Source organism: Styela clava, chromosome 8, assembly GCF_964204865.1.
Source record: "Styela clava chromosome 8, kaStyClav1.hap1.2, whole genome shotgun sequence".
NCBI classification, from domain to species: Eukaryota; Metazoa; Chordata; class Ascidiacea; order Stolidobranchia; family Styelidae; genus Styela; species Styela clava.
Window position 1 is genome coordinate 16768245 of NC_135257.1, and position 26052 is coordinate 16794296.

Genomic DNA, 26052 nt, shown 5'->3' on the forward strand with positions numbered 1-26052 from the left:
TTCTGTTGTAAATACTCACATATGTATTATTTTTCTTGAATATGAATTATTGTGCATTTTAATATTGCATGTGTCAATAAATAATAATTTAAGCTCAGTAGTCGTACCGATGTACAGCGGAATAATAAAATGAAACATTTTTTGAAAATATTGTGTCCTAATTTTTTTTCCCCCAACTGCTAAGTTATTTTCCCTATTTAAATAATATGTAAAGATTTATATTATTTCTACTTTATTGTAAAGTTTTTTAAAAGTTTCTTTTTGTGTCTAGAGCCTCTTTTCTTTAAATTTTGACTCGTACTAAATTTTAGTGTCGCAGACTCACAATGATCATTTCTGATCATCCGCACCTTCCTATCAATTGCAATGAAATTTAATATTGTCATGTAAAGTATTTTGTTTTCTATAATATTTGGTGATTTCTTGCACTACGAAATAAACTTTGTTAATATATACCACAAGAGCATACATATAAATGAAATCATGAACACAAAAAATCGTGCATTTCGAACATTTTATTTCGGTGAGAGAAGTATCCAAAAAATAGAATATAGGGGGAACAAATTCCGTGAAGTGTATAGGAAAATATACGTCATTTGAACAAAAATTTTAATAACAAAGCAAATTGATGATTATGAAAAAACCGAAGTGGTCAGAAATTTCTTCTAATTTGAAAACTTCACTTATTTAAAATGTCACTGTAAATATTCTCACGTTTGTACTAATTAGGCCACAACTTTAAATCTATTTCCATTCGAATACCTTTTAAACTAAATTAACAGAGCCAAAACAATACTGCGCCAGTTTTTGAACAACTTTACTTACCACCCTAAATGAGTAAACGAAAAACATGACACGATACAAAGTCTGTCACATTAAACTTTTCTAAAATATTATAGACCATTTTGCAAACAAATTTGTTTGTGAAAGTTCCATGAAAACCATAAATGTAATAACAGCCTTTCCTCCTCATTTTGAAATTTTCGAAAACGTCACTAATAAAGGCGGTCGAATTTTACAGGCTAATTGTATTATCATCGCCGATCGTTTTCTTCCGCATCGCGTTATTATTTGGGGAATAAACATCGGCATTATGCCAGTTTTAATTTGAAAAGAAGTTACATCCCGTGAAAAGTTACCCTTGTTGTAAATTCAGTAAATACGATTATTACGAAATTTTGGCGATTCAACAGCGCCTAAAATAGAGTCTTGTTTTATCTATCACTGGCTCATAAATCAAGAGTCGTGGTATTTTCGTTAGCATTCAATTCCTTATTGTCAGTCAAAAATGTGTGTTTCAGATCTACTCTCTTAACGATAGATAGATACGACGATAGATAACATACTGCGGCCATTTCAGTTCCGGGCGAAATAAAACAATTATCGGCGTTATATACCGACGAAACTGAACCCGACTTTTCTCCCGAAAATGTTGATATATAACTATAAGCTAATTAATATCTGCATTTATTGTACTAAATAAATTATACTCATTGGAATTGCAATAATAGCTCAAATTTGATGAATTTTCAAGATAGCAAAAATAGGAAATATGATTTGTTCGTGCAGCTTACCATTTATTTTCATATCTAGAGGAGAAATGCTTTTATTTTAAGGTAAGTCGGGCTCTTCTATACCGCAAATACGCAATAATCACATTTTTCTGCGTGTTTTGTGATGTAATACTATAGTCAAGTTCACGCCAGCATTACACGGATGACTAAAATATGCAGAGTGGTGTGGATATAAGTGAATATTATATGCTCTGAGAGATGTCATTGGCCACTCAACAAAAAATATAAAAATCACTAATGCGCATATGCATTATTTATACTGCTCTATTATCCGGTTAACCGTTACAATAATATCCGGTTATCAGATAGCAAAATACCTCTTGGTTAATCGGTTATCCGGTTAACCGCTATCCGGATAATCCAACCCTACTACCAGTACCGGTACCGAACCTGTAGGTCTGATATTCCGTTCCGCATACGATAGGCTATAAAACTTGCATTGCAGCATTAGTAATACCGCAGAAGGAATAAGTCAATTTCACTGCGTTACGGCACCGGTATGGCAACTTACCAGTACCGACCTACAGTAGCTGTAGTACTGAGCAAGACAATCGATCGCGAAACCGCTTGAAATAAGTGTAAAACAGTGTTCCCATGAGTAAAAATAAATACCGCGAAATTTTGTATGAAATATCATATCTCATAGGATTCATATAAAATTTAAGAATAAACAAAAGTAATAGCCTTCTAGCGAAAAAATTAATCTTCAACCACTGAAAATTTCAAAGCAATTGGTCCAGTATTCGAAGAGAAAAGCGACTTTTTAAAAACGTGTCAAAGAACAAGAACAAGAACAACAAGAACAAGAACAACAACAACATAATATTGAAACGATCGTTATGTCCACTACGTGTCCAATAAGTCGTACTTCAGCAACGTTAATTGACCACATCTACACTAATATGAGCAATTCGCAAATCAATTCTTATGTCATTCTGTCTGATATCACAGACCATTTTCCGATTATGTGTTGCCTGAATGGCATAAAACCAACATCTTCTAATAATTGTGTATTGTCAAGGGACATGTCGACATTCTCTCTGGACACTTTTCGTTCAGATATAATAGGCATTCTTAACAACCAATTCACCACACTTCAATTAAATTCACAAAACTTTGACAGTGTCTTTGACGAATTTGTACAATCATTTGTTTCTTTGATTGATCGACATGCCCCTTTACAACCACTTTCACGTCGTCAGAAAAGGATAAGACTAAAACCCTGGCTAACTAAAGGATTGATTACTTGTATTCGACGCAAAAACAAATTATTCAAATCTCATTTTTTGAGGGGTAACAGCTCTCAATGCTCGTACTTAAAAAATTATCGGAATGTTCTGACAAGAACTGTAGATAGAGCAAAGCAAATTTATTACCAAAACCTTATTGCCCAAAACAGAGGCAACCCGAGATCGACATGGCAAATATTTAACCAAATTACGCACACGCATAATAAATCAAGACAAAAAGTTAAGGAACTTTATCTGAAAAATGGCAGTATCACCAAAGATGACTTTTCGATATCAACTGAATTTAATGAGTACTTCTCAACCATAGGATCCAGCCTCTCAGAAAAGTTTTCTAATGATTCGGGTAACTTCAAACAACTTCTTCATAATCCTCTGAGCCAGTCTATATTTATGAGTCCGACTACTTCTAATGAATTGTTGGTAGAAATTCAAAATTTGAAAGATAGGAAGGCAGTTGGGCCAGATAATATTCCAGCTCGCTTTCTTAAATTAGTTGCTGACCTCATCGCTCCATGTCTGACAGAGTTCTTCAATTGCTCACTCTCTCTCGGCATATTTCCTTCTTCTCTCAAAATTGCAAGAGTAATTCCTCTTCTAAAATCTGGAAATAAAAAACTCGTGTCAAATTATAGACCGATATCAATCCTTTCAACGATTGATAAAATTTTTGAACGCCTGATTCATAAGAGGCTTACTAGTTTTTTCAATAAATATGATGTCATAAATAAATCTCAATTCGGTTTTCAAAACAGTCATTCCACATCGCATGCTATTTTAGACACTACATCATTTATCTATGATAGACTAGAAAAGAAAGAGTATGTTAGTGCAACTTTTTTAGACTTAAAAAAAGCTTTCGATACTGTAAATCATGACATCCTGATTTACAAGTTGAAACATTATGGTATTAGGGGTATAGCAAATAAACTCATTTCTAGTTACTTAAGCGGTCGATCACAGTATGTTCAAGTAGGTTCTTATTGTTCTCCTCCCTTACCAGTGACTCATGGAGTTCCACAAGGTAGCTGTTTGGGTCCATTGTTATTTTTAGTATATGTTAATGACATAACTCATTGTTCTTCATTATTCTCGAAATTATTTGCAGATGATACCAATCTCCTTGACAGTGACATATCCTGTGCAGCCCTTGAATTAAGGGTGAACACTGAAATTGCTAAAGTAGCAAACTGGATGCGATCAAACAAATTAACAATAAACATAAATAAATCTAAAACTATGTTAATATCACCTAAAAGTAAAGCACAAAATGGTTTAGTAGTCCAAATTGATGACACAGAACTTGAAAATGTAAATTTTTATAAATATCTGGGTATTCATATTGATAACAAAATGAAGTGGGACATTCAAATATCCAAACTGGCTGTTAAACTATCCAAGTCAGTTGGGATACTATATAGACTTCGGCGATTTGCTTCACTCACAACTTTACGTATGGTCTACCACTCCTTATTTCAGTCACACATTCAATATGGCATTGTTGCATGGGGCTTGGCTGATAAAAATTTATTACGTAATATTGAAATTATGCAGAATCGAGCAATTCGCGCTATCTCCAATGTCGGTTATCGCACTCATCTGACTCCTATTTACCACAGTATTCGCATAATTAAAATGGTGGATATGCATAAATTCGAAGTGCTAAAAATAATGCACCAACATCACAACAAAAAACTCCCTCCTGCATTCACTAATTATTTTATGAAGCAGAGTGATGTTCACTCATATGGAACAAGGTCCTCGACCAATTGCTCATATTTTTTGAATCGTTTTTCTACCAAACTAACCCAACGCTCAATCAAGTTCATTGGAGTAAAGTTATGGAATTTGCTTCCTGAAACAATTCGTACAAGTAACTATAATTCTTTTAAATGTAAATTGAAAACTTTATACCTTGAAGCTTATAGGTGCTAGCAGTCTAACTTGTTCCGTTATAAGTAAGTTTCCTGTACCCATCCATGTTCCTCTACTGAACAGCTGTATCCAGTATTTTTTTTTATGACAGCTGAATGCTGTACCTCTTTTGCTGGCTGTTTCAGGTTTTACTATGTCATTTTTGCCAACTTCTCATGTGCAATTTATATAGTGCAAACCGGTACTTCACTTTACTGTGCCGGTAACTCGTCGTCGTCTACTTTCCACATATAATAGCTATCAAATGGCAACCCAGTTGCTTGGGACGCTACTTCAGTCCTTTTTAGTGCTGGGTCGTATGACTCAGCATTATTTTATGTTTTGAATTCATCGATGCGCATCTTAAACACCAGATGTCGCTAATGAGCCTTCTTCTGAATGAATCGTACTGGCGGTTCTTGTAGTGTGGTTATTTACAATTAAATTTATTTCGCATCTATTGTTGTCTTTCCATGATTTGTGTATTTTATTTCGGATCTATGGTTGTCTTTCCATGATTTTTGAATATAATTTTTCCTTTTTTATTGTCGAATCTACTGTTGTCTTTCCATGATTTGTGTATTTTATTTCGAATCTATTGTTGTATTTCAATGATTTGTGTATTTCTGAAGATAAATTTTCGTTTTTTTTTTGCTGTTCTGTATGCTTCATTGCTATATTTGCTGCTTTAATACAGCACCAAGGTGTCGCTGACTAGATGACTCATTGAGTCTATTCGCGACCCCGCGTCAATTGCAATGAATCAATGTTTTTCGTTTTTTCAGTTTACTGTGTTTTCTTTTGCCTCATATTGATTCTTGCATGACGAAATAAAATATCTGAATCTGAAAATATCTGAGAAATAATATTTTGACCACGTAGAAATGCCATTATTGGTGATTTATTCACGTGTTAAGTATCAGTGTTTTAAACCAAAGCTGAGTTACGTGAATACTCAACACTGAGTATTCTAGAGATTACCAATTTGCGCAGTTTTTTAATCATTATTTAATATGAAAGTAACACGGAAACGATATAAAATTAAAACATAAAAATGTCAACTATCAGCTTCACAAATATCGCATCCCGGGGTCAGTAATGATAATATTGTTTGCTCAAAATTGAAACCGTAACTGTGATACAAATCCAACACAGAAGATAAAAATCAGAGTAAAATTAATTTTTGTTGTGAATACATTCCTTAATAGTTGTCTTTAACATCTTCGCCGATGTTCGTTAAAATATTCGAATAATTTTATATAAAAAAATACGGTTTGCCCACCACTAATCACGGCGCGAGCGTGTTTTTGTATATATTCACCAAACACCGTCAAGAAAACAGAGGCAAGCTACACGTGACTGTGGAATTTCGCCGTGAACGACGCATTGTTATTAATTTATCAAACGCCTCACGCTGTCGTGAATTGGACTTTTGGCGCACTGTTTTAATTTCACCGTATGCCCCCCACCCAGTTGGAAAAATCCTGGCGACTCTTGTTTAAATTCTATATCTCACTATTGATTACAAAAGTATAATTGCATCCAAATCAACACTAACAGTATCTATATATATGACTATATGAAGGATCGTTAAAATTGAATAATATACATGCAAAAATCATAATTGATAACAAAATGTACTCCAAATAATAAAATAAAAAACAAACTTTTTTGTGTAAATTCACAAGACATGAAAATGGCAAATTTTAAATTTCAATGGCAAGATATCCCAGAGTAATTAATAGTTAAAATCAGTATTTTTAATAAGTATACGAATAGCTCACAAAGTCCAGGCAGCCTGGGGGTTCATATGGAGCACAGAGCTTTCCCGTTCCTCTTATCGACTTTCCTCTCCCCCTGGATAAATATGTAAGTCCCATGTTATATCAATGAATAAATACAGCAATAACCGCACCCCACGTGGCGACTGATTTATATTCTGTTCTGTAGCTACGTTTTCTGCCTAATAGATATGTATTCCCAATATGTATATGCTTATAGTTAGTATGCTTTCAACGTACCATACTTCGAAACCGAACACGAATCGAAAAATTAAAAGCTCCAACACGGCCAATTTTGCACTCGACCCAGCTGAAACAAGGGATTTTTGCAGCGAACGATGTGCTTTCTTCATATGGAACGAACCATTTAGCTGAACGACGTAAAAATGCAGGGCGAAATGGATTAATGAGCAAATATTTGGAAGTTTCCACTCATTGTATATATGCTCATTGGGCAAGACGTATTATCGTTTCTCCCCTCCCCGGGATAAATATGAAAACCTTTTTCTTCGTCAAATATCTCGGACTCTGCCATGCGTAACGTAGGCAAACCACTGTGAAGCTAGCAGCGAAGTGTTGCCAGATATGTACATGTTATATGTCGGCGAAATTGGACAACTGGTCATATTTTTTATATTTTCCTATGATTATCTATTTAAGAAATAAAAAAAGTTACATAAAATTACACCAAACTATATTATGTATTTTCTCATTCATAAGAGCCCTAAATAGCTTGTCTGTTATACCGACATTGCGTTATTGGCGCCGGCACAGTTGTGGCAACGGCATCGTGAGCAGCGATAGGTCTTTTCAAACGTGTCGCCGAAGCGAGTGCACTGCACTATGAGGTATGCTTTTTTATATCCATTGTGATCTTTATTTAGCGGTGAATTTAACCTATTTCTGACTTGTCATAATTTTTATTACGTCTGTGGTCAATACCTAATGATGCATCAGATTATTATAAAGTATTTTAAAACATGATGTTGTCCGTTCAGCCGTAAGAAGCCCCGATTTGTTAGGCTATCATACGCAGAAAAAGCAGTACAACTCACGAATTGCCATGTCAAGAATGAAATTACAGAACGTCTCAACATTATAATATCAGGGTCTCGTGAAGCAAACTCCGTAACTGCTTAAATACCCCCAAACACAAATATAGTGTGAAAATGAATGCTGCGAGTGATTAAATAACACCAAACAAAAATGTAATGTGAAAATACAACCCAAATATCAATTTTTTTTAAACGAAAGCCCGTCTTGGCGAGCACAATAAGCTAAACGCATGGGACAAACGGGAGGCGGACAACTCGACTCGCAAGAGGGCAGATGAGTCGTCCACCTTTTCGCATTTTTCACGCCGATGTTTAAACTAACTTTAAATACTGTATCACAAAGCAGGGGCACTGAAACATTTAGGTTAAAAAGATTAATCTTCTCTCACGCTAACAGAAACAATCTGGCTTGGCCGAATGTTCTTCAGTATGCAATCCAATAAACTGTTTGGACTTGTAACATTGTGCAAATATTTAAAAATTTGTATTGTAAATTTGTATATATATTTTGCATTCCAGAGTTTTAGCAAAAAACAGCAATTTTGGTCACATGACTGCCGTAGCGCATCGTGATTGATTCAAATTCTTAATGAGACAAGCATGGCAGTGCGGCACACTGTCCAAATTCCGTCTCACGAACGAGGAGCGTCTGGCAACTTGTGTCAGATGTTTCATATCGCAACATGCTTGTCTCAATAATAATCTGAATTAATCAGGGTCGTCGCGTGACCAAAATTGTCGTTTTTTTGCTAAAACTCTCGAATAGGCCTACCAAGGTAAAATTTTTTCCTTTGGTAAATCAAATTATTTTTTGGGTTGCGCTTTTTTGTAGTATTTTGCGCAACTTCATCATACTGTATTATTACCAATATTGAGGGACAACAATGTCCAGATGTCTCCCAAAGGAGGGGTGTCTAATCATTGATAAGTTGGGTTTCTGTCGCTCGATCTGTATAGTGTGCCGTACTGCATGGCGTGATCTGCCACTGTGCCAGACGCCCTCATTCCAGAGACAAATAATAGTGTTTGTTTTATTGAACATGTCTGGGCACCTTGGAATCAGAGATCTGTGCCCTACTGTATTGGTCATGATTCTGAACCTGTGAGCGTTGCTGTGTGGTGTTTTTTAACAAGGATATGTAGTTACATAAGCAATATATTCTCTTTACAGTAAGGTTTCAAGAGATACACTTTATGAGTCTGTGGAGGCAATCCTCACTCAGTCGAAAGACAAACCGCGCAAGTTTCTGGAAACGGTTGAGCTTCAAATTTCACTGAAGAATTATGATCCTCAGAAAGACAAACGTTTCTCTGGCACTGTGAAGTATGTGTGACTGAGTATTTTTGCTACAACCAGTGCATAACTTAATTTGTTATGGCATTGGTAGTTCTGTTCAAATATGAGCAGAACGGACCCCAACCCAGGGTCTTTAATATTGGGGAGGCATGATTGTCCAATAAAAGTGACTTCATGCTGATATTAGTCTTCAAGGTATTTTACTACAAGTTTTCGTTTTACTACAAGTTGCCATACAGCTGGTGCTACTATGTATTGCGATTCAGCCAGTTACAGTCTTAGTTATTGTCGGTCATTAATCTCACTCTCTTAATTACTAGTGAAAGTACAGTGAAGTAAATTAGATCATGAACTCGTTCAATTTTATCAAGAACTGGACTTACGGCATAGAAGCCAGTGAAAAGGCAAATCGTAAACAGACTTTTTCTCTAATTGCTAAAAACAAAAGAGATTTTAGTTGCTTCATTATTATTTTTAAAACACCGTTAAGTAAAACAAAACATACAGTCCAAACTCTTCAGATTTTCATTCACTGGTCATCATCACAAAGCTTTTCAATTTGAGGTCATGAGCTTCCTCTTTTCTGTGCTGCAGTAGCGAGATTTGCTCAATGATGGTTTTGCATGTATTATCCTAATCACTTTTGTGGATGGTTTTCCACTGAGAGCAAGCAGTGTGTGCGCAAAAAAATTAAAGGGCTTTTCGCCTTCAACAATGATACTATTTTCTAATGTTTTTTAAGGCTGCCACATGTGCCAAGAGAAAAGTATCGTGTCTGTGTTCTGGGTGACGCTGCACATTGTGACGAGGCAAAAGCTAATGATTTGCCATGTATGGATGTCGATGCTCTCAAGAAATTGAACAAGGATAAAAAGCTTGTGAAAAAACTAGGTGAGTTGTAGGAATATTTTGATATACAGTATTTTATGACCTGTGTTCTTAAATTAATATATCAGTTTACTTTTTTTCCAGCCAAAAAATACAATGCCTTCCTTGCTTCTGAGTCCTTGATCAAACAGATTCCCAGACTTCTTGGACCAGGTCTCAACAAAGCTGGAAAATTCCCAACTCTTGTGACGCATAATGATGCTCTGACAAGCAAGGTATATTGTTAAATTATTTTTGAAGCTAATCAATCAGAATTTTGTCCTAATTTTTCAATCTTTGCCACAGGTTAATGAAATCAAAAGTACCATCAAGTTTCAGATGAAAAAGGTTTTATGTTTGTCTGTTGCCGTTGGAAACGTTGGAATGTCTGATGATCAACTGGTCCAGAATATCAACTTGGCAATCAATTTCTTGGTAAAATTTTGGTCTTGTAATTTGGTAAGGGCGCACGCTAGAACCTGGCAAATGATGTTTTGCGGCAGGCGCAGACAGTGCGCCAGATCAAATGCAAATTTTTTATGACACCAGTAGATTTTTCGATGACTGGAGTCAGATAGCTATTTGTATACAATTATATAGTGTTGTATATATCGTGCAGTTTATGCCAGCTATCATGTGGGACAGATATTTCTAGGTCGTATAAGTGTAGCGTTTTTTTGTCCAAGCTATTCACAGGCATCAATGAATGTATAGCACAGCACATTAGTTGAAAAAAAATAATCTACTTGGTGGAATTGAATAATATGGTGGGGTGAAAGTATTCTTTTTTTTGCACATTCAAGGATGGTTTATGGTCCCTTGTCTTCCTGTCAGTATACATTGATAATGATAGTTTTGTATATGAAGTTAATTTGGTAATTCTCTCACAGGTTTCACTGCTGAAAAAGAATTGGCAGAATGTGCGTGCACTCTATGTGAAGAGTACCATGGGAAGACCACAAAGATTGTATTGATTATATCTCAATAAATTCTATTATGCCAAGATATAGAATGTAATGTTTTGTATGAATCTAGGGGAGTTAGGCCATCTTACCATTTATATTTATTCAGCTAAGAAATTTTATATTCGAAAGTTGATACTTGACCGCCCTGAAAATGGATAACCTAACCGTTTTGCCAGGTCCTTAGCAAATGTATTTTGCAATAATCAAGAGACTTCAAGAATCGCTTATGTGACCTGCGGTTCGTTATCCGTCCACCATGCATTTTTAAGAGGTTATCGCGAGCACCCTTGTTTTCGTCTCTAAAAGATCTAAGCGGAAACCAGTTTTTTTTTCCCACAGACGTTATGTGGTTGCTGCAGCTGACTAAAGTTCCCGAAGGTACCGAACAATTTTTGGACACGTATTGGACATAACGATCGTTTCAATATTATGTTCTTGTTGTTTGACACAGAATAACACACCTTTTTGTTGTTTAAACCAAATTCTAATTTGTTTTGATGACTCAACCCATGCATCTGATTACATTGCACTAGTGTGTGTAGAATAGAACTCTACCCATATTCGCTTGTTCAAAATCCCACTTGTTATGTTTAACTTAAATTCATTCAATAAAACAAGTTACCCAAATAAGGGGTAGCTTGTCTGACCTGCTTTCCCACTTTTTTTCGTTTTGATCATTTTATATTTTGCAATAAAATTTCAATTTGTGCAAAATCCTATTATTTAAAAGAATGCTTCCATAATTAAGAATAGTAAATTCATGTAAATATTGTACATAGTATAAATCGTGAGAGACATTGAAATATTGACACGAACCTGTTATTTTTATGCTTATTTAATATAATTGGGTGGCAACTGACTCTGATGACCCCCAAAGGTCGTATCGTTGCCCCCCAGTCATATACCGAAAACTATTTTTTTTTGATATTTGTTTATGTGTGCATAAATTGTTTTCTTGGTTTGACAAAATGAAATAAACTCTCTCTCTCTAGTGGAAATATTAAAAAAACGCTTTTCTCTTCGAATACTGGACCAATTGATTTGAAATTTTCAGTGGTTGAAGATAATTTTTTTCCCCAGAAGGCTATTACTTTTATTCATTTTAAATATTTCTGTGAGATTTGTTTTTGTTTGCTATGACGTCATTAAACGTTCTGCGGACATCGGACGCCATTTTGTGTCCTGTACTGCTTCGCTTCGTGTGAATATATTTGTAGACTGTTCTGACGGTACGGTAAACCGTATTGTACTGCGAACAGACGTGTCCATATATTTGGGCGTAGCTCTCTTGTATTTACTCCTTTCGGGAACGTAGCTTGCAGCCAGGCCATTCACCCGAATAAACCTGAAAAGTTCGTTGCTCGGTCGAACGTAATTGAAAGTTTGGATGTTGATAACTTTCGTGAGCAAAACTTGCATCTTGTACATTTCTGTATGTATATATAAAATCTGAGAGCGACAAAGGAATAATAGCAAGTTCCATCGAAGTGGAATCGTTCGCCTAACTTGGGAAGTGATATGACGTCAGATAAATCTTTAGACGGTGTTTTTGAGGTGGGACTAAGCTTTTTGTTCACTACATTGCCTCACTCCTGCTTCCAATCAAATATGTCAGTGGTAGTCGGCAATACTTGAGGAATCGTTAGGCGACGATTAATATCACCTAGTTAGCTGTTGGTTGACAGTAAACACAGTGAAGTTGAAGTTGGCGTACCGGTATCTCCAATGAGGTGGAGTCAAATAATTTTCGACACTGGTCATATCAAGCTTAACCCAAAATAACAAATACGAAACTTGTAGATCTGCGGGATTGGGGGTACGAGCTAATTCTGCACATGACAGGATATTCTTTCATAAAAAGTAGATGCTTAGTATGCTATTATAGCACGCGGCCTCACATTTTTAACCTACTGAACTCCGAACGTTATAAACCGTATCGTGTAATAGCGAACGAGTCTACAGACAGAAGTTGTTGCTGTGAAAGAAAATTTCTGACAAAGAGACAAATCTTTGAGACATTATTATATATATGTAAGTTCGAAAGGTTTATCCCGCTACCCAGATTGGTGAATATTCAATTTTTTGCTGCTAAGTTTGAGCAGTAACTGGTTCCGTGGCAGTAAAATGTATTACAGAATGCGCCCTTTCGGCCTTAAAAGAAAATTCTAAAGTCCCAGCTCATTTTCAATGCGCATGTACGAGCATATCTTCTAAATATCTGATCTTCCTATCATTTCCAAACATTCTCAGCCATTGATATATTTGAAGCAGAACATTCTGGTTTATAATACCTCAATCTTTCTTCTTTTATCATATCTCCAACCAAGTCCGTTTAATTAACCATTTCAAAGCACGTCATGAAACATATTAGAGTTCAACTATAAGCAATGGGCCAGTTTGCGCTTCTAACTGTTGTCTCTATAATGAATGTTTATCAAAGGGTTGGTTGGTTGTTTATTTCCGTAACATTAACTAATTATTAAGATGTCAAAGGTGACGTAACAATTTAAATTTTATCAGCTTCTCAGAAACTTTTGCGCCCAGACATATTTTCTAGCATGGTTTTAAACATAACCTCGTTTGCCGTGGTTTTGCTATGTCTTTGTCAGTTTTTAATAGTGTTTATAAAACATATAATTCAATAGTCATCTTATCTCCCTGTATAGCTTCAGTTGCAGTAATTAAAATTAGTTTTTAAAAACAGACTGAAATGAGAAGTAGCCTATTGAATGACAAATGGTTGAATATTTTGAATCAAATCGATGATAGAGCAAGTAAAACATTTATAAACGCAAACTCGCGATAACACTATAAAAAGAATCTCCACTGTATGATTTATAACAGGGGTCGGCAACCTTTTGTCGCTTGCGGGCCAAAATTGGGGGGTTGCAAGTCTTGGCGGGGTGCATATATATTTAAAGAGTTAAAAACCGAACGAATGGCCGATAAATCACAATGCTTTTTTACACAGATCAGAAATTAAAACTTTAGATTTTAAACAGCGCGCGGAGACTACGACAACTCATCGTCTTATTTAAAGGAAAAAAATTACAAATGACATTTAATGTGCCACTTGTTGCTGCATCACGCGTGATACGTTTTTGACATCAGGCGACACACTGAATGAAGCCAAGATTAAAACATTTTCTAAATGGGAATACCTGATTCGAGTTTTCAGCTTGCTCTTTGTAATGTTCATTTTCAATTTTTTTTATAAACAATCAAGTAGTGATGTATCTCCCGAATAGAATATAGAATTAAATCCTCATTGTATTGCATTTCGAAAAATTCTATTTGGATTTTTGTCTGCGCCATTGAACCCTTCGCACTTAGCATACTTTTCTGCGTTTTGTTGCCATTTGTCTAATTATATTTAAATTGTAGGCTCATTAAACGAGTAATTGTGAATTATATACTTGTTAGGTTATAACATAGTTCAGGCTACACGTGTCTCACAATAAATTTGTTACGTGAAGATTTACACAATAGTATTATTTCTCCCCGATTCTGGGAGCAATGCTTTATTGATGCAGTTAGAACTCAAGTGAGCACAAACGTTAAATGCATGTATATATATACCTATATTCCCTATTGACCGCGTAGGTATATTATATACTTTCAGTTGTATTTTAGCTATATGCTGAAACCTTATATTCAAGCATCAATACATAATCAAATAATCAGCAACATCTTAACACTTCCATACATCCGTGAATTGACTAGTTTTAGATCTCCAACTGGGGAATCAGTTCTCAGTCCTCGGTAATTCTATAATAACTTATGTATTATCCTTTGGTCATTACGTAAATGATGTTGTTACCCTAATCTTTAAAATAGACCCTGGAATTGATATTGCTAAAAAAAAAATAATGAAAGTCATGCCCCTCTGTATTACTCGTGGATCAGGGATGCAGAGCGGGAGAAAATTTGCAATCGACACGGAGTCCAACCTTCGTAAATTAATTTTGGTCACAGCTACGAACTTCGAAAAAATCAAATATTCTCAGTAAAATTATTGATTTTTGAGTTTTATTATAGGAAGTGTTGACTTATTTTATCAACTTGGAAACTCTGCGTTTCTGACAGAGAATTCAGAATTTCGACTCTGAAGAATTTGAAAATACGATCCAGGCTCCAGTAAAGACTTGCTAGACTCCGACTACACAGCATATAGCATGTGACTGATGGTTGTTCTTGAGAAAATTTATTAAAGTTATACATATGATAGGTTCAGAGCTAGTTTTAGACAACTCTTTACCATAGGTGAATTGAAGCCATACTCAAATTATTTTACTTGCTTTGTGACAGACTTTATTTTGTCTGGTCATAATCATTTAATCCCGGGATAAATAAAATTAAACACAGGCACACAAAATATTATAAGCAGCCGTGTTTATTTCTTATAAAACTGACTCAAAAACACGAGAGCATCGAGAATGTCATCATTAAGACGATATCTGATTATCTTGGTAAAAAACCCAAGACCGGAAAATGCACGTTCAGCCTCAACTGACTTAAGCTTGATTGTTTTTAGTGCGTCATACAACATTTCCATGTTTCTGGCCTCTTCCTGCTTGGGTCATATATCAGCATTTTTTTCTCAGCCACCATCAATCGACATCCATGAACCCTCGTTTCTCTTCGTTTTCATCGCGTGCAACGAAAGCATGAAGCTCCTGCACCAACATCATTTGAGTGTCTTCGTTGTGCCTGCTATCTTTTTTGATCAAATATTCAGCCTTTTTAATGGTGTTTTGATCGAATCATTTGAGTGTCTTCGTTGTGCCTGCTATCTTTTTTGATCAAATATTCAGCCTTTTTAATGGTGTTTTGATCGAATTCTTCAGTACAGAAGGGTATTTGTCGCCATGTCACCAATTTTTGACGACTCATAATACGTCCAAACTGTTCGATATCCTGATTAATATACTAAATGTACAGTAAACCCGTTTTAGAATACCGCTATGTCACATATTAAATCCCAGGAATATATTCAAAATCACCCCGGAATCGGGTGTGGAAAAAAGCCGAAAATGCCGGGATCGCAACACTAGTGCCCACTCTCGTTTTCTCATAAGACGTTTTTTGACCATTCAACTAAAATAGCCATGAGTTATAATCAATAAAACTGTTTGTGGTGTCGTTGGTGGAATTGTGTCAACTCACTATAAATAACTAATTTTGACCGCGGTATTTTACAATGAAATTGAAATGATTTGCATTTAGAAAACAGAGAGCAATGCTCAAATATATATATGGACACGAAAGCCAAAACGAAGTAGTTTAAAATCTTTTATAGTATCGCACTAGTAGTCTGGCAATCAGATCACTGAGGGGTGATCACGGAACCACGGCACGCAATTTTTAATTTTGAAGATGTCATCACATAAAACTTCGAAGTGAAAAACGAATGCCCTAGATCCCACAGATATTTCCGAAATAAATGAAAGTAAAACTCTCTAGCGACAACAACAAGCTTTAACCACTGAAAATTTCAATGTAATTATTTCAGTAGTTGGTCCGGCGACTTTGTTTACAACAACAACATAAAAACAAAATGACCCATAGGTCCATTTCCAAAAAAAATTATTTTAAGTATAATCTCCAGTGTTTTATTAATCACGAGTCTGATTAAATTCTCAGTAACGAGTCTCATCACTTCTGAGTCACAAGATAATTGGAGCCGCTGTCCTTTTGAGCCCAAAAGTCGATTCTGAGTCATAGTGTATTTATTAAACAATAATGAAATAGATAAACTATCAATAGAGGTATGCGAGACTAATTCCTAATTGCTTCGATACTTTAGTGAATAAGGTTATATGCTATTAAATATGACTGACAAGAAAATACGAAAAATAAACCACTTATCAACGGTAATATATTGCGTGTGCACTCCGTTGTTTATTATGTTTTTTTTTCAAATAAGAAGTGTCTTTATTTATTTATTTGTTTCGAAAGATTTATTTCGATTTATTTAATGTTGTTTAATGTCAATCAGATGTCCATTCAAAACAAAAGAAATTATCTATTAGTCTCTCATTATCCAAAAATATGTTATAAACGTACGAATAACGATTCAATTTTTTTGGTAAAAAACTGAATACGACGATACGACCGTTGGGGTTTCCACACAAATACAAAATACGCCAAGGAGGCGAGTTCCGTATTTTTAACTCTCGTTATATAAGAAAAAACCTATACAGGCAACATTTTTAATTATAAATTACAAATTGAAGTGTAATTAAATGAGAACTAGCAGCACACTTTATTATACCTAATATAATTTGAAACATTATTTTTTAGACTGAAATGTAGTGAAGAAAAAATAAGTGTTTTTCGTATTAGTTCACTTATATATATAAATAATGATATAATATTTCGATCCCAATTCAGTCTATGTGACCCGATATCGAATAATATACAAAGTATACAACAAAAACCAAAAACGTGTTCGTGTCGGAAATGTACAAAATAAACATCGTCGGTGAATGTGTTCACTCCATCCATTTTTAATGTAGTTGTGATCACTGGTGACTTCTGTTTATCCACAAAATAAACACGGAAACAGCGGTCATGTCATGAGATGTATTTTATTGTCTCACTATAATATTTTTGGCGGATATATTCGTGTGATATGATAACTACATAGTTAAGATGAAGAGCAGTAAGCCGCCAGCTGCCTCATCAATGATCTCGAGTCACAAACCCAGGATGCTCGAATAGCATGTTACATAAACTAATCGATAAGTTTTTATACCTGACGAATATTCATTGGGGAGAATTATTCATTCTCGCCAGTAATGCGTTGATCGGATTCGTAATGAACTGATCCGATACATTATATTCACAAGCACAGGTCAGAATATTGAAGACGCATTTGGAATTTAATAAGGTGGGTTCGAGGCGAGCAAACTACCTGCCATCAGCACGTTCTCGTTCTTAATTAAAAATGAATAATATTCAAACCCCATTGAACCGAGAATCAGATATAGTACGCTGATTTTGAGGTTGCCATAATAGCAATATTATTTCAAAATGCCATTTCGCCAGTTAATCAGCTCTGCTGGATTCAATTATTCAAAATTATTTACTGATTTCACCTTATATTCCGTTGCTGAAACTTTATTTCAAAGTTCAATTTCCCCCCATTTTTGTTGTTAAAATATTATATTTATTTCGCGCAAGCGTTTATACAAAACATTGCCACCGATGTATGAGTGGGATTCATTTAACACAGCCCCACCTCAAAAAGAACTAGCTAACAATATGCTACAAATAACAGATAGTAAGGCGAAAATATGTTTTATTCAAAAAAACACGTTGAAGATACATAGATAATGGAATAATTAAAAAGTTTTGAAATGTAAATATTCAAAATAAGGCGGGTAAGATCATATTCAACATATCTACTAATTTTTATTAGCTTCACGCCCCCTAAAAAAATTGTATACGCCCCCTCTCGTGGGGCGCGCCCCAAAGTTTGTGAACCACTGTTCTGGACGCTTTATAAGTTATCACGAAAAAGCTTTGAGGACTTATTTTTTCAAGCTTGAACTCCTGACCCCATATCCATCGATCGAACAAGAATAAACGTTTTCATTTGCAACAGTTTTCATTTTATATTAAAACGAGCTACAATGATAATAGGCTGGGAAAGAAACTAAAGTGTGCTATTGTCCTTCTAGACAGATTATTAACTTTTGCAATAGACATTTACGCGGTTCAGCAATCAGACGAGAGGACCATGTAACCATAATAAGTTGTTTATTTATCCAACGGTTCGTAAGGTGTCATGTCCAGATAAACAGTAAACATCGATCAAAGCGTCTTTGCCGACGTATTATAGAACTTTTGGTTTGATGTCGTTATTTTCTATTAGGAGCATAGAAAGTGGTCATTTGTATAAGTAAATTTTGCAAGAGTTGTCATAACTGATGTCATTTGTTATTTTACTGAACAATACCGCAGTCGACAATTTTACGTCATTTTTGCGAACGGTGAACATCTGAACAAAAGTTAACAATTCAGGACAGATGACCTCATGAACTTTCAAGTGTTTATATTGGTATTTGTAGGAAGCCGTGACGATAATGTCCATAATTTACACTTCAAACAACTCAACTTTTATCTCGAGAGCCGTCAATCCTCATATTTCAAAGCTGCGCTTGTCACGCTAAATGCTATCATCTTCAGTGATACTTGTAAACAGCGCAGCTTTGTTAGACTTGTCCATTACGACTTGACGAATCGACCACACCATGCAATGTTTTACGTGGACGCGGGATTAAATAAAACGGCAAAAAGAACTGTTGATGGATAGATAGTCAATAAATCATCTGTTTAAACAAAATCAAACTGTTTTGCAAGATTGCAACGCATTGTTTTTTACTTTCTAATATGACGAACAACTATATTTAAAAAAAAATAATGGTTGCGACTGATTAAAACAGTAAGCTGTGCCACAGACACAAAATATAAGTTGAGCCTGCTAAAAAAAATTCAACCATAAATATTAAAATAAATAAATCATTTTTCTTTTTGAAATTCGTTCGTCACATCTTCTACTAAAAAGGTAATCGATTACAGTTCAATTTGTCCTCCATAACATACAAATTATACACGACTCAATCATTTAAACTATATTTCAATAGCAAGTAAACCGCCGATTTAAGTTTTGTGCGACAAAAACACTTAATTAGTTGGAAAATTTATCAAACACAGACCTTAGCAACGAGCTTGTAATTACATACAAATATACTCCAACGAAGATTAAACGTAGATACTTTTAATCATTGTAGACTGATTTACTCTTGCCATTAGCGTATAACGACATGATAAATTTTCCGGGTTGAAGCTGTGAAGATGTAGAAATTCTGACAAATATTGTATTGAAATCAATGTATACATGCCTGAGTATGGAAATCGCACGCATAGCTAATGCTTTGCGTTTTGGGAATAAAACTGTTTAACCATCTGTATGAAGACTGCATTAGTGCTCTTGGGCGAGGGACCAACGACATGAGTGATTATTCGCATTACGCATTCTACACGTTATATTACTTTTAGATTTTCACGTCGAGCATTAAAAAAAACTTTCTGACAACTTGAATATGTTTAATAATTAATGAGTATAAGAAACTTAGTATTTTATTTGGGTATCACTTTTTCGCAAACTATAATTAAGAAGTACAATTATTTTATTACAATTTAAATGTATTGCATATAGAGGGAAGAGGGAAAAAGCATGCTACTGTATTAGTGGATTTTTTCTACATCTTCCATTTTAATGAATTTAAATTCAAAACACAATGTCAACCAACGGACATTTAAATGTTAAAATAATTTTCTCATTAGGTATTGAATTTCTAATGAAAATTCTAAGACTACGATTTTCTACGACAATAATAACAATACATTCAACTGAGGTAATAAGGCAGATGACGACTGACCAGAATTAATGACGTATTATGCGTTATCATTGAGGAGGTAAAAGGGAATTGTGCTTCGTTCAAATTTAGAGCACATTACAACAAAGCAGACTTTCTTTTCGTATAATTATTAGTCGTTTTAATATATTTTGGTGAATTGTAATATTTTCGCCTCAATTTATTTTATAAATCAATATGTATTTTTGCGGAAGAAATTAGAAAAACAGGTGTAAATGTTTTGGGAGAAACAATGGAAACTGCGCGTATAAATAATGGTTTTCCAAATGAATTTAACATAAGCAGAATGAGATATACTCTGGTACCGCAGGTCGAAATTTGAAATAAAATTCCTCATTTCAACCAGGTTTTCTATAATATTGCATTGTGAGGAAAGATTGTCAGTAGAATTGTCGTTTTTTGCGTAAAATATTTCAATTAAATATTTAGTTTATTATTCATTCATCGAAGTGAAGATAGTTTTCGGTATTCATTAACTAATCAGATTTGGAAGTCGACAACTTTAAATTCGACAAACTTGTATATTACTGCCTGAATATTTATTCCGCTAAGGGAATATTCCTAAATATTGTTGCAAGATTTGTCATTAGTTCGTTTCGTCTTCGTGTATAACTTGTACTCCATCTTTTGATTAGGGCGTTGTGCAAGCAAATAATTCAGAAATCGACTCTTTAGTCTGCGATACTACATTTATTTCGTGAAACAGCAATTCTAAAAATGTCGTTAGATTTAATTGGATATTTGTCAACGTAGCGAAACGTGAAAATAAGCGATAGATAAGTTGACGTAATAATCTCTGATCGGCACATGGTTAAAAATCGGGTGCAATTTGAAAAATAGAATTAACCTGGGTTTGATTTCTTACCTGCTTTTTGTTGGTTTTTGTGAGTAATCCGGTATTTAAGATTAATTTTCGATTGGAAAAGAATCTCGTACAGACGTAATGTGGTGGGCTAAAATCCCAAATGTTACAATTGGTGGAGTGGTGACGATCGCGCTTGAAAGCTTTTACCCACTTAGTTTTCGCCCCTCAAAAACCTTTTTGTCTGCTTTTAGTTGGCCGAAAACGACTCTTGGCTACTAATCCGAATTAAATTTGACCCTACTCTGTGGTAATTTTTAGAAAAACATATTTACCTGAGAAACCAACAATGAGCTACTGTATTCATTGAACAAAAATATTCATGTTATCATAATTTAAAATTTCGTGACGAAATTTCGAATGACGCCCATAGCCGAATATAGGGCTGCGTAAGAAAAAATGACTCATGAACCCAACATATAGTCCAATTGTTCTCATATCATTACTTTCGATAAATCGTTTGAGAACCATTCGTGCTCGAATAACACAAAGGAGCGAATTGTGAATTGGTCATGTCCTAAGACGACAGGCATTAAAATTTGATTGTGTTTGGCTGAAACAACACACCTAGCCATTGGTTATACCTGCTGTACTCGTGTCAATGGTCGCTTTTATTCACAAAATACCGGCTTGATTATTCTGCCATTGGAGGTTTTTCTGTATGAATAAATCATTTGGTTTTCAAATAATTCTTGGTGGGGATGGTTTTATGCGTCAACTAGTTTTAGTCAATATGACATTGCGCCTTCGTTAATAAAATGCTAATTTGCACTTGCGTTGAAAAGAATGGAAATATAAATGGCATCTTGTGATTACAGCCTAATATGCTTGCATCTTATGCAATAGGTTAATGTTTTTTTCAACAAATTTATCAGGATCCGAAACAAGAAACACGCTTATAACAAAACGTTCTTGATGCTTATTAGATCAACGAAAGCTCGAATTCGTGTTTTCGGTTTAAACCATAATCAGATCGTTTTTTCGTTGGTATTAGCTAATGCTGTTATTTATTATAAAAAAAAATCGAATTGTGACGTGAAAACGAAAAAGGCGTTCGCTTTTAGCGTTAGTCGATAAAACAGACAGATGTTTCTACTCCCGTGCAGATTGCGGAATAAGTTGGGGGGATCCAGGATGTGAAAACAGTACAACATTATGTCGAATATCTTTTGGGTATTTTAAACGTAACGCTTTCTCCTTTGCATGTAAAAACGTTACAAGCAGTAAGAATTTTGTCAGCGTGAAGTAATTTCGACATTTCTATATACGTTCAGTTATTTAGTTAACAAGAAAGATTAATTATTTCACAATGTGGTCGAGTAATATATTTTTTATTGATATATTTTAATAGTAATTTATTTTTTTTCGTGGTCTTTCCATATAAAAATTTAAAACAGAGTTATAACATTTGTATCATTTACAACGTTTATGCGCAAACAAAAGCCAAAAATAGAGTGAATACTTCTGTTTTTGTTGTTGAGCCACGTCTCATTCCATCGCCATCTCATTATTGCGAGTCAATAATGAGGAAACTGGTATTTTTGTTTTATAGAATTAAACTTAGAAATTTAACTTTGTCCTAACAACTGACAATAACTATGAGGATGATCTTATTATTCTGCGTTTTCTCTTTGTCATTTTTGTCGGCTTTGTCTTTACCCTTACGAGAGGAGAATGAAAACATCAACACAGATATGTCAAGAATAATCAACAGTGAAAACGCAATCAGGTAATAATATGCACAATTGGGCATTTTGCTTTTGATATCTTCCCCAATCGGCCCCACCTTTTTTGTTTAGTAAGTAATTCTCACGAGAAAGATGAAGTGACGAAAGGGGAGCAATAACAATCAACGTATAAGATTAACAGAAATATAAAATTATTAAATACAGAATATCCTAGCCACACTAAGGATAAACAATGACCGTGAATGTAATATTTTAAATAAAAATGATAGTAACCACCAAGGTAAACAAGTTCTTTATAAGAATTCGGTTTGGTCGAAGTCACTTTTTTTAAAATTATATGGCCGGATCATCTCCAAGTTTTTTGGCCGAGTATCATTTTATACAATATTAATTTAGTTATATTGGACTCGAAACAATATCATTTTACTCAAGTCATTTAAACTAAGTTTGACTTTGACTGGCGCATACTATAAAACAGGCATTGATATTTCTGGCGTTAGTTTTTTAGGTGTAACTTGTTTTCCGCCTATTCAATAAGTTTACAAAGTTCTTGTGTATTCGCTTTCTATATATTTGGCAAGGTGGAAATGAAAATCAACCTTAAAAGAATTAGGCGTCTACAAAATGATTACAAATACCCGTAACGACAAATTATTAAGATAATAATACTATTTCAATGCGAGATAGTGAATATATTTCTATACATATATTTGTATACATTTAGGAAGCGATCCACTAATGCTGACATTGGTTTGAATGGATCGCGAAGTTCCAGAATGCAACAACTCTTGCGACGTTATATGCTTCTCACCATCTTAGAAAACGTGAAAGGTAAAAGATCGTGGAAAGTAAAGACGATTCCGACCCATAGTGATGGATCTCTGGACTATGGCAGTATTGCCGGTGTGTTGAAATAATATAAACAATTAGATATGCTAATTCGGATTACTTCATGGGCAAGTGGGCAAAAATGTTGTTACAATTTAAAACAAATTTGGGTACTCCCGTTATATGTGTACCAAGTTAGGGTTAGGCCATAATTTTATTTCGATTTTCCTTATTTTAGTTCTTTTACGAGTTCGGGACTGTCTGTGTTAGTCAAGTGAATATAGCCCCTGTCCATAGGTTTCAATCCTCTTACACAACTTGATGTAAAATAGGCGAACAAAATTAATTACCTACACACTTCTGGAGCGCCAAAATATAACTGAGAAATGAGATACAATCACACAGAATGTCTGTCCGTATACCAAAACATACCCAACTATTTCAGAGTTTATTATAAAGTTTTATTACATTTGTTATTACTTATTTTTAGAAGTGTATTATTATATTTGTATACAAAATATATTTTAGGAGTCGTTCTGCGAAATGAACCTCATAGTACACCGTGGCATCTGGTTGACATGAAGCGAGATATTCACTCGAACACTGAAGGTATTAAAATGCATTTTAATTACTTCGGAAGTCCATTCCAAATATCGAATCATATTTCCATACCAACCTCGCATAATATGTATGTATATGATTTTTAAAAGAGTTTAAGTTATTGTTTTCAAAAATTTCGTTCGCTTATATTTTAGTATAAGTAAAATACAAATTGAAATAATTTTTTTTTCAGGCATTCCAGAATTATACGATGCCGAAGGCTTGTCATTGCGTCAAACATCAGACCCCGAAAAGGATATACTTCACGAACTACCACGAACCGACGAAAAAGTTTCGGCAGAAAACCTTCCTTTGCTACTCATGCAAGCGGTCAATGATCAAGCGAAATCCCGAAGTGTTTCGGACCCACGGTTCGACGAACTAGTATCGGACGAAATGGAGGGCAACACGGAATCTAAGATAATCGATCTTCTCAAACTTGTATAATTTTGTGTATAGTTTTCGTTCATTTCGGTAATACTGTTTGCTGTATTTGATGCATCCTTATTATGTTGCACTGTGTTTATTGACCGTATGTTCTGTATCATTATGATTATTCAGTATTATTTTATGAAATGAATTATTTGTTAAATATGCCGGGAAAGATTGAGAATTAAATATGGACGGTGTTCAGTATTTTCTTGCTGGTTTGAGAGACTGCTGACAAAACGGAACATTTTGCTATCGATGATATATAATTGTACAACTTTCACCAAACCAGTAAAAATGGAGGGGTTGTTTATCATAACAACAAACGATAAGAGTTGATAGAAACAATATGGCAAAACATATTCATGATCGTCTTCATTCGTTTCTTCGGTGTTATAATTCTGGATTAAACGATGAACTACCCCAATTTATTCGATTAATCGTTCTGTATTTGATTTTACTATCTTGATTTACTTTTACTTATGTTTGTATGTCTATGATAAATGATGCAAGCATTTATCCAATAAATTAAGCATTTAAAATCGACCAAAAATATCGTAAATCTCTGTGGGAAAACTGTCAGGCTTATCATTGTGAATATTATGTTCTTACGATGAATGTTATGGATATGTGGGCGAACTTGTTAGACAACAAATAGGACGGACTATAGACATTGATTTTCTTGAGATAACCATTTAAAGTAATTACAACATTAGGAAATGTCTTCCGGGTATTCCGTATATATTTGTGATATTGGATTTGTAATATTGGAAGTGTAAGTGAAACCGCACAAAAAAAATGAAATGCTCAACGGTCGATATGTCAGTCATTCATTAATATTTCAACGGTATAAAGGTTTCAGGGCTTTTGGCACAAAATCTGGCGCACTGCCACCGAAAGAAAGCTAATTGTGAAATTCAACTTTATCGCACTTGAATGCACGACATTTTCCATGTTATGTAATTAAACTAAATATCCTTTGCCTTATAAAATACCACCGAGTACCGGTTAATGTTATGGAATTGTTCCTATAGAAAAGGCAATTTAAATTGTAAACTGATTAATAAGAAGACTTTTTTTTCCCGAATTAACATATATATATATATATATAGATACTGCAAAACGAAACTTGTCAGTTCATAACACTGAATTACAGCTGAAACCTCCTATTTTCATTATATACGTATATATATATTCGTTAAGGTAGACTAAATAATTTATTGTGAATTTATTGTAAAAATGACAACACACAATATAATTTGTAAAATATTTACAGGATTTTTTTTACAGTGTTTGCCTTTACGGGCATAATACATATTACATACACACTGTATAGGTATCGCGGTGGCTATTCCGAAAGAAAAGTTCCATTTTCTTGAAGTTGATAAATAATTTCACAATTATCACATGCACGAAAACCGCCTACTGTGGTGCTAGGGTGCGAATAGCAACAGAAATTCCTAATTTATAGAGCGTCAATTTACGCAAAATTGCTTTGC

The 26052-nt window shown here is 34.5% G+C and overlaps 2 protein-coding genes and 1 long non-coding RNA gene across 4 annotated transcripts; 2 read left to right on the forward strand and 1 right to left on the reverse strand.

The window, feature by feature from the left end:
* Window positions 1–3078: 3078 nt before the first annotated feature.
* On the reverse strand, window positions 3079–5578 carry LOC120328387 (uncharacterized). Of its 2 annotated transcripts, none has more exons than XR_005567644.2 (2): window positions 3822–5578; window positions 3079–3425 (listed from the first exon to the last, which is right to left on the reverse strand). It is a non-coding gene; the product is annotated as an uncharacterized LOC120328387 (long non-coding RNA). The 2 variants fall into 2 exon arrangements; XR_013477664.1 differs by having other exon boundaries at window positions 3767–5578.
* Window positions 5579–7207: 1629 nt separating this feature from the next.
* Window positions 7208–10740, forward strand: LOC120346620 (large ribosomal subunit protein uL1-like). The gene is made up of 6 exons (XM_039416382.2): window positions 7208–7364; window positions 8743–8895; window positions 9611–9759; window positions 9841–9971; window positions 10042–10170; window positions 10626–10740. The coding sequence occupies exons 1-6, from the start codon at window positions 7360–7362 to the stop codon at window positions 10707–10709; spliced, it is 651 nt and encodes a 216-aa protein (XP_039272316.1). The 5' UTR covers window positions 7208–7359; the 3' UTR covers window positions 10710–10740.
* An 11824-nt stretch (window positions 10741–22564) lies between these two features.
* On the forward strand, window positions 22565–25106 carry LOC120345977 (uncharacterized). Its single transcript, XM_039415598.2, has 4 exons — window positions 22565–22737; window positions 23421–23599; window positions 24053–24133; window positions 24318–25106. Exons 1-4 carry the CDS (start codon window positions 22607–22609, stop codon window positions 24569–24571), a joined length of 645 nt encoding a protein of 214 aa, XP_039271532.2. The 5' UTR covers window positions 22565–22606; the 3' UTR covers window positions 24572–25106.
* The last annotated feature ends 946 nt before the right edge of the window (window positions 25107–26052 follow it).